This window comes from Zingiber officinale, chromosome 3B, assembly GCF_018446385.1.
Source record: "Zingiber officinale cultivar Zhangliang chromosome 3B, Zo_v1.1, whole genome shotgun sequence".
NCBI lineage: Eukaryota > Viridiplantae > Streptophyta > Magnoliopsida > Zingiberales > Zingiberaceae > Zingiber > Zingiber officinale.
Window position 1 is genome coordinate 73,382,199 of NC_055991.1, and position 9,749 is coordinate 73,391,947.

At 36.3% G+C, this 9,749-nt stretch overlaps 1 protein-coding gene across 1 annotated transcript; it reads left to right on the forward strand.

The window, feature by feature from the left end:
• The first annotated feature begins 2,835 nt into the window (after nt 1–2,835).
• LOC122054935 lies at nt 2,836–3,453 on the forward strand. The gene has a single exon (XM_042616348.1). It carries the CDS (start codon nt 2,836–2,838, stop codon nt 3,451–3,453), a length of 618 nt encoding a protein of 205 aa, XP_042472282.1.
• Nucleotides 3,454–9,749: the final 6,296 nt, after the last annotated feature.

A 9,749-nucleotide genomic window follows, 5' to 3' on the forward strand; every position in this document is an offset into this window, starting at 1 on the left:
CATATCTCAAAATAAAAACATTTTACGAATATAACTCTTTATAAAAATAAAAAAGGAGAAAGTATAGGAATAAGAAAGCATGTATCTCTATTTGATAACTCTCATGAAGAAAACCATATTGATGCCCAAACGAAAGCCAATGTCGCTTCATAATTTCAACAACTTATGTCTTTTGCAAGAATTCAACAACTGAAGTAGATTCCAGTCCTAGAATATCATAATTCATGATCAGGTAAAATTAGAATGCTCGAAATACCTGAATACTAATTATAATCTGACTGAGCAAAGGAGCTCAATCCCCAAGGTCATGAAGATGATAAATATAAGAATGCCAAAAATACCCGAATATCAATTATATTCCAACTGAAGATATAAGCATAAGAATGCCCGGAATACAGGAATACCAATTATCATCCGAGCGGGGAGAGTAGCTCGATCCCATGGCCAAAAATAAAAAATGTCCAGAATACCTGAATAACAATTATAATTCGGCCTGAAAAGAGAAGCTTGATCTCTCAATCAGGAGGATAATGATAAGAATATGAAGAAATCCAAAGAAGATCGAGAATATCCAGATGCCCATTCCACCCTAATGGCGGAGAAGGGGGTTTAGGAAGACTAAAGAAGCCAATAGAATGCCACGAATGCCACAAACAATAGAAATTCCCTTCTTTCTTGATCGAGAAGAGGAGAGGAACTTGATTCTACAGTCAACAGAATAATAAGAAGATCAAGAATACCTTGAGAAAGTTATAGAAGTCATATTTGTCCCAATCGGGGAGAGGAAATCGGAGGGCAATAAGGAAAAGGCAAGAATACCCAGAGGATACCATGAATACCAGAAGTTCTAGAATTCCCATCATAATCCAACCAGGAGAGGAGTTCAATCCTACGGTCAGGAGGATAATAATAATAATAATAATAAGATCTAGGATGCCACAAGAATGCCAAGACTGCCATGAATAATTGAAATTCATTCATGTCCAAGAGAGGAACTTGATCCTTCGGTCAGGAAAGAAATAAGAAGACCATAAATACCATAAGTAGTATCTATCCCGATCGGGGAGAGAAACTTGATCCTTTGGTCGATAGGGTAACAAGGAAAAGGCCAAGAATACCTCTATAATACAATGAATACCAAAAGTGCTAGAAGTCCCATCAATTTCGATCGGGGAAGGAGTTTGATCCTTCGGTCTAGAGGACTAAGAGCATCATAGTCAACTATGAATACCAAACAATTATACTACCAAGCTTTATTTTTTCCATCAATAGCAGTTGAGAAGATAAATTGCATGAAGAGAAAAAGTGGACTCGTGTGATAATTAAGCTAATTAAGAAAATTTGACTATGACAATAAATAAAATGACAAAAAGAAACAAGAAAAAACATCAAAGATCAAAACATTAGATACCAACATCCTACCATTTAGACTTCAAAGAAAAGAGAACATTCTCATGTCATTCAAGTGAAAACTAGATTGACGAAAAAGAAAGAATGAGATTAGATAATGAATTACCTTATCAAATTTCAAGAAAAAGAGAAAAACATTCGCCAATCATCCACATATAAGCAAGTGGAAACAAGAATCCAAACCAAGAATGAAAGAGCATGTTGTCATTATAAATCTTAGCCGTTATTTACAAGTTGACAAAGTTTACTAATTGACTGATATGTGCAAAATAAAATATCTATTTTCCAAAAGCTTTGAAATTATCCTATCATCTAATCTAGTCATGTATGACTTTGCATATTGGATGTCTCCACCTACAACAAATGATTGATTGCATAATTAAAAATAAAAATTATTGAAAACAATGTGAAATTAAAGATAAACTCCAAGTGATAGTTATAATGAAAATGAAAAATTAGTGAACAAGTTGTAAAGAAAAATCTATTGGGAGAAAATATGGTAACAACGAACAGATAGTAGAAAATAGGTGAGAAGTATCATATCAGAAATTCCCAGGTGTAGTAGCCGTGGATAGGAAGTGTTGTCATCATGAAGTGCATGCAGTAAGTCTTCTTGGGAGAAAACAGAATATGCTCGATTACCTAGCAGAAATGAAGCAATTAAAAAGAATAGCTAGCAACTAGTAAAATTGGATGATAACTAAATTTAGATAGAAATATATTGAAATATAAAGGTAAACGAACTAATAGATACCCCTCAAGAGCAAATATATTCTTCCATTACTGTAATATCTCCTTATAATCCACCACAAGAAGCCACTATGGGTCTCCCAGGGTACCCCCCAGCATCAACATTACAACCTATTCCTGGTCCATCACAACCAATTCATGAACAAAGACCTGCACATGTGAAGTTCAAAAGGGATACAGCAAATGAAATCTGGACTTTACCCTCAACACAACAATAGACTGGTGCTATATCTGTTATACAAGAAAATTTAGGAAGATTTTATGACGTATTTTCCAGATGGGAATCTATTACAAAACAACTATGTAGCCAGCCAAGGTTTTACTGACTCTCATGATAAAATAAAATTTATGGAAAATTTACTAGGAGAAACAGAAAAATTAATATGGATCCAATGGAGAATGTTTTATCCCATGGAGTATGAAGCCCTCATCAATATTTCTGAAGGACGAGAATGTGCACAGAATATTCTCTCCCAAATGCGACAGGTATTTTCTTCAGAAGACCCTACCTTAGGATCCACTGTAATCCAAGATCAAGCATACAGAGACCTGGAAAAATTATCTTGTGATAATATCAAAAATATTATCTAGTATCTTAATGACTATATGAGGCTAGCATCCAAAACATGTCGATTATATATGAGACCAGAGCTCTCTGAAAAATTATGGCTCAAAATGTCTGGTGACTTAGGCAACAAAATAAAAAGAGCCTTTGATGAAAAATATATAGGCCTCACTATCGGCGTCTTTCCCAGAATACTATTTGTATACAAATTCCTGGAACAAGAATGTAAAGATGCAGCCTTTAAGCGTTCGCTTAAAGATCTTTCTTTTTGTAGTCAAATCTCAATACCTGGCTACTATAATACTGAGAAGAAGAAGATGGGAATAAGAAAATCAAAAACTTATAAAGGTAAACCTTATGGTACTCATGCTCGAATTGAAAAGAAGAAGCACCTGGTGGGAAATAAAAAGTGTAAATGCTACCTCTGTGGGCAAGAAGGTCATTTTGTAAGAGAATGCCCAAATGAAAAAAGAAATATAAAAAAGATCGCTATTTTCGAGCAAATTGATTTACCAGAAGATTGCGAAATACTTTCTGTACAAGAAGGTGAAGCACAAAGTGATGTTATTTACAGCATCTTAGAAGGGGAAGATGACTATGAAGACCTACATAAATCCATCCAAACCCTACATTTAAATGAGCAAATTTATATGCTAAGGGAAATTGATGGTGGTTATCGCCCTCAGGTCAAAGTAACAGATAAGCAAATGCAGTGCCCCCATCAATAGCACCATAATGAGGTAATATTCCCTCCTCAAACCTTCCAAATGTACTTGTTGTAAAAGAGATAATACAAAGGGATCACATATACTGCCCAGAATGCCTCATAATTGTTTGCAATTTATGCAAACCTTATTATTTCAAAGAAGAGGTACCAGTAGCTCCTGCTACACCCGGCCCCTTCTTCCCTAAAAACTTAATTCACGAGCAACAGTATTATATATCCTGGTGTCAAGGAGAAATGGAGATGCTCCAAAAAGAGGTAAATTATTACAAATCTTTATATGAAGGACTTTTTGAAGAAAAATTAAGCACAGATTTTAAGATAATGGAAAAAGGAAAAGAGCCTTTTATTCCTAAAGAAGAGGAGGAAGAAGCTGCCAATATGCTGTATGAAGAAACAACTAGCAGAATAACGACGGCCCAGGAAGTCCAAAACCCCAGGTTAGTCAAAAATATGTTATATAACCTAAAGGTTGAGATCGATATTCCTGAAATTCCTAAATTTTCCTTGAAAGTTATACTTGATACTGGCACAACAACTTTTTGCGTTGATAAAAATTCTATTCCAAAGGAAGTACTCGAAGAAAATACTTTTATTGTTCATTTTAGTGGAATCAATTCTCACCGATCCACTAAATTAAAGCTGAAGTAAGGAAAGATGATTATTGGGGATAACATATTCAGAATCCCTTATATATATAGTTTCCCAATGGTCTTAGGAGACAAGATCCAGATGATACTTGGCTGCAACTTTATACGAGCAATGCATGGAGGAGTCCGTATAAAAGGAAATACGGTAGCATTCTATAAACAGCTAACAACAATTAATACGCTACCAACTGTATGTGCAGCCATAGAAGAACTTGAGCTAGAGGAAGAGGAATACATTCAGATTAAAGAAATGGTCTATTACTCCTCTGAGCAGATAACTCAGCAATTCCATGAACAGTTTAAATCCTTATTATCAGAGTTAAGAAGCCATGGTTATATTGGAGATAAACCCCCTCCTTCATTGGTCAAAAAAAACAAGATATTATGCCATATTGACATCAAAAATCCTGATTTTATCATTGAAGATCGACCTCTGGAACATCTCACACCTCAACAGAAAGGAGCATTCACGAAGCATATTACAACTATATTAAATCTCAAGTTATAAGACCAAGTAATAGTCAACATCGAATCACAGCTATTATTGTGAATTCAGGAACAACTATAGATCCTAAGACAGGCAAAGAAGTCAAAGGAAAGGAAAGAATGATTTTCAATTATAAACGCTTGAATGACTTAACAAATAAAGACCAATACAGCCTGCTAGGAATCAATACTATTCTTCAAAAGGTCAGTAACAACAAAATTTATTCAAAATTTGATTTAAAAAGCGATTTTCACCAACAAAATTTTGGGTCCCAGATGGCCTCTTTGAATGTTTAGCAATGTCATTCGGACTCAAAAACGCCCCAGCAATATTCCAACGAAAGATGGATAACTATTTTAAGGGAACAGAAAATTTTATTGCAGTCTATATTGATGATATCCTAGTATTTTCTAAAAATGAGGAGGATCATATCGAACACTTAAAAAAGATGCTTCAGATATATCAAGAAAATGGGTTAATCCTTAGCCCAACAAAGATGAAGATAACTGTTTCTGAAATTGAATTTCTAGGTGCTATAATTGGCAATCAACGAATCAAGCTGCAACCCCACATTATTAAAAAAGATAGCTGACTTCAAAGATGAGGATTGAATGACCAAACATGAGTTTCGATCATGGCTTGGGCTTCTCAATTATGCCCGCAATTATATTCCAAATTTAGGAAGGCTTTTGAGCCCACTTTATGCAAAGATCAGCCCCATAGAAGATAAGCGTATGAATACTCAGGACTGGCATTTAATTAAGCAAATCAAAAATCTTGTTCAACAATTGCTAGATCTCACAGTACCCCACAGTTTTATAATCCTTGAAACTGACGGATGTATGGAAGGATGGGGTGAAATCTATAAGTGGAAAAGAAGTAAATTCGACTCAAAATCCACCGAAAAAGTATGCGCATACGCCAGTGGGAAGTATTCACCTTAAATCTACAATTGATGCAGAAATATATGCGGTGATAAACTCGCTTGAAGCATTAAAGATTTATTATCTTGATAAAAAGGAGCTAATAATTCGAACAGATTACCAAGCCATTATTAGTTTCTTCGAAAACTCCTCAGTAAACAAACCATCCAGAGTTCGGTGGCTTGCATTTACTGATTATATTACTGGCACCGAAATTCAAGTCATTTTTGAACACATAGATGGGAAGGATAATCAATTGACAGATGCCTTATCAAGACTAATATCTTGTCTTATTACTATAGAATGGCCGAAGACAACTCTACTCTCCAAAATGGAATTGGTAGCACCAACCCTCAACGAGCTCAAAGAAAGGCCCAGCAAGGAGGCACAAGCCACATTGGCCCAGGCTCTCTTGGCCCTCTCAACCTCGTTGAAAGATATCAACAACTCATCCAAGCCCTCTACAAGTATCCCTACACCCTTGAATATGAACAAGAAGTTAGGGAGCAATTGTATAGCATACAACAAGAAGCAACTGTGCAAGCAACAAATGCACTACAGCAGCTCAAGTTGCGTCACTCCCTGAAAACTCAGGATTGTTGTGAAAGGAGTACCAAAGATAATTGGTGGTCTGATTGGTACCTGGCAACAAAATAGGTTAATGATCAACTTGAGAAACTGCTTATGCATTACATGACGCAGTCCGAAGAATATATTCCTTTCACCTTTGAGGAAGTGGTGGGCCCAGAAGATATGATAATATATGTGTGTTGTAAAGTAGATTCACAATAATATTCGCGATAAGGTATGTGTGCTGTAAATAGATTCGCGATAATATTCATGATAAGATATATGTGCTGTAAAGTAGATATGTGTGCTGTAAAATAGATTCGCGATAAGATTTGCAATAAGCTGTCCTCACTAGGAGCCGGTAGAGCTTTTATGACGATGGGGCCTAATGAGCACCCGTCATCTCTACCCTCTTTCTATATAAGGATAGCTCATTCCTTTTGCAAGAACACAAGCGATCCTTGGTTCTTACTTGGGGTTTCTATATTAAGCAGTATTAAGCACAAGAAGTAATAAGAATCCATGAGTTTACATCTTTTCTCCTTATTTCTTTGTTTCTTTTTGCTACTCTAACCCACTATGGTATCAGAGCTGGTTAAAAAGATGATTCAGGGGTAAAACTTCACGGGTACAGGTATTAAAGGAAAAAACTAATACTGAGATATCAATTATGTTTTTGAATGTTGGTATTATACAAATCATGTTATTCAAAAGAACAGGTCCTAACTTTATAGAAGGCAAAGACATGCTGTGGTAAATCCAAGGGCACACTTGTGTGAGATATAGCATGGTAAGGAACTACCCTTTCAAAACTTGCTAGCAATCTTAGAATAAGTTTTGCCCTTAGTGCCTTAACCCGATCTCTTTTAAAAACCAAATCCCCCTTAGTAGATGAACAATTATATTATTACAAAAAGTACAAACTCGTATAAAGATGCAATTAAAGCCACTAAACAACTTGAAGCACCACCAATTGGTTTTGCTAAACCTAGTGAATTCCCAACCAATACATTAGCTGTTCTAATAAAGCAAAATAATACACAAATACAACTCTTGGTTCAGATCGCAGAAACTCTAAAAGATATACAATCTTACCTTAAGCTTGTTATAGAACAAAGAAAGAAAGGAGTCCAGACTACTTCTATACCTGACGACTTGATAGGAAAATTGAAAAACTTATCTCTGGGCTCAAACATCAAGCCAAAGGAAGGTAAAGGAAAGATGAGAGTTTTCAAAGAGCCCTATAAGGTGCACAAAGAAGAACAAGACAAACTAAAGAATTAATGGGCACCAGAATTGAAACTACATCAACACCAGTACCTACTTCAGTTACAACACCCTTATTCGAAGACCAGATACGAGAATACAGGCGAAATCAACGATGAATAAATAATCTCCAACGTGCCACTGGAAGATTAAGAAGACAACTTACTGGGTAGCCTAGCTCACAATACACTTTGGAGCAACAATTGGATCCTCAAGTACAATTACGATTATCTATGCAGGAGCGAGCTTCAATAGTCCCTGCTGAAGTTTTGTACCATTCTCGATGAGATGATGTACACAATATGATGTATGTTCATCGATCAGAAGAAGCTGTACTTATTACTGATGGAGGCTAGCTAAACAAAAGCTTCATCCAAGAAGAAAGCTTCAACAACCTCCAGAGGAGCCATATGTAGTATGTTCATTTAGGTGTTCTACAGCTACGCATACAGGCTCTTCATCGACAAGAAGAAGGTACCATGGCTCTGTTGGATCGAAAGCGCTAGAGGGGGTGGGGTGGGGTGAATAGTGCTCGTGGCTATTTCGTCGTTTTCGGAAAACCCAAAGTCAATACGCAGCGGAGATAAGGTAAGAACCAAAAAGCAATCGTTAACACAATTTCTTTTACTTAGTTCGAAGCCTGTGGCGACTCCTACTCCAAGACCCGCATATGAGAGTGCTTTCGATGGGCAATCACTAGTCAATCCGGAATAAGTACAAGTACAAAGAGATTACAAGTAATTTAAAACGAATACCAACAACTCAGAAATATGGATCTTGAGCACGATGGATGTCGGACCAACTTTTGAGCGTCGAAGAGGCATTTTCTAAGCAGCTCGAAGAAGCGAAAGTCGTTCGTCGTTGTGTACTGAGTCTTCTAGTCGAGGCTCCTTATATAGGTTGTTCCGGGCTCCCGAAACCCCTCCGGGCGCCTAGACCACGTGGCTCGGCCACTCCGTGCGCGCCACGTCAGCTTCCCGATAGCTTTTAGGTTCTGGGCGCTCAGACCGACTCCAGGCGCCCGGACCAGCTCGAGGCGCCCGGATCAATTCCAGGGGCTTGGACCCCGGGCGCCCGGACCTGCTTTCTCCAATAACTTTATTTTCTACAAAATAAAGTTAGTCCAGACATAAAATAATATATAATAGAAGAAATGCGACAACCTCCGACTGTCCGGTTCTGACTTTGAGTTTCGTCGAAACTCTAGTTCGAACCGACGCTTAATGTTCCTTCACCGGGGAACGCGTCCTCACCTACTTCACTCAGGAGAGTATACCTATTGCCAGTTGATCCACCAAACCAACTGGACTTCTGCTCGCCGCTCGAGAATTCCGGTCTTCATGCTGGGCGTCCGCTCCATGACCCGTCCAGTCTTCCACCTGGTTCACGACACCAGGATTTCAGCCTAGGGTTACCACCCCCTACGATTTTGCCCGAACCTCTCGACTCGCCAAGATTTTCTGCCTAGGGTTACCACCCCCTAGGGTTTTCCACCTGCCTAACCGCAATTAGGACTTTTGCCTAAGTACACTTAGGATTTTCCTGCAAACTCATTCACCCTTGTTAGATAACTAGACAACTTAACTTTGACATAATCAAAACTCAGGTTCGATCGTCGATGCTTCCCGTACTAACAATCTCTCCTTTTTTTTATTATGGCAATACAGTATAAAATTAAGTAAAACATAACAAGATAATAAAGGAATTTAAGCAATTTTAAGCATGAGCATACAATAATTTATAATAAAGGAGTAAGCAATTTTAAGCATGACCATACAATAATTTGTAAAAAGCATATTTACTTTATGCTCCTCTTTTAAATTCTTACTTAACTTTGACTTTCTCTTAACTTTTCTCTCCCCCTTTGACATAACTCAAAAATTAATACTAAGTAGAGAGAAGATTGTTAAAAACATATTTACTTTAAACTCCCCCTGAAGGATAGCACCTAGCTTTGAGAATAATTTCTTTGAAAAATATTTAAATAAATTAGAAATTCTTGTGAAAATACTTAGTCTTTTCAACAAAAACTTAGCTTTGAAAGAATTTTGATAAACAGTTATGTTGATAAAAGCTTAAATTTAATACTTAGTTTTATGAAAGTTTTAAAACAAACTTAATTAAAAATACTAAGCTTAAAATAATGATAAAAACTAAGTTAAGTATTTTGCTCTTAAATTTAATTAAAGTCTTAGCTAAATTTAAGTTTTGAAAAATACTTAGTTTTCTCAACAAAGATTTAGCCAAATTTTGAAAATAATTATTAAATACTTAGCTTGAAGTATATTTTGAAAAAAAACTTAAAAATATTTTCTTGTAAAAATACTTAGCTAAGTAAAAACCTTAAAATATTTTATCAAATACTTAGTTTCAAAATAATTTATTTTTCAAAAATAGTAAAAAA

Coding starts and splice junctions, on each gene's coding strand:
- LOC122054935 (XM_042616348.1), top strand. CDS start 2,836: ATGTCTGGTGACTTAGGCAACAAAATAAAAAGAGCCTTTGATGAAAAA.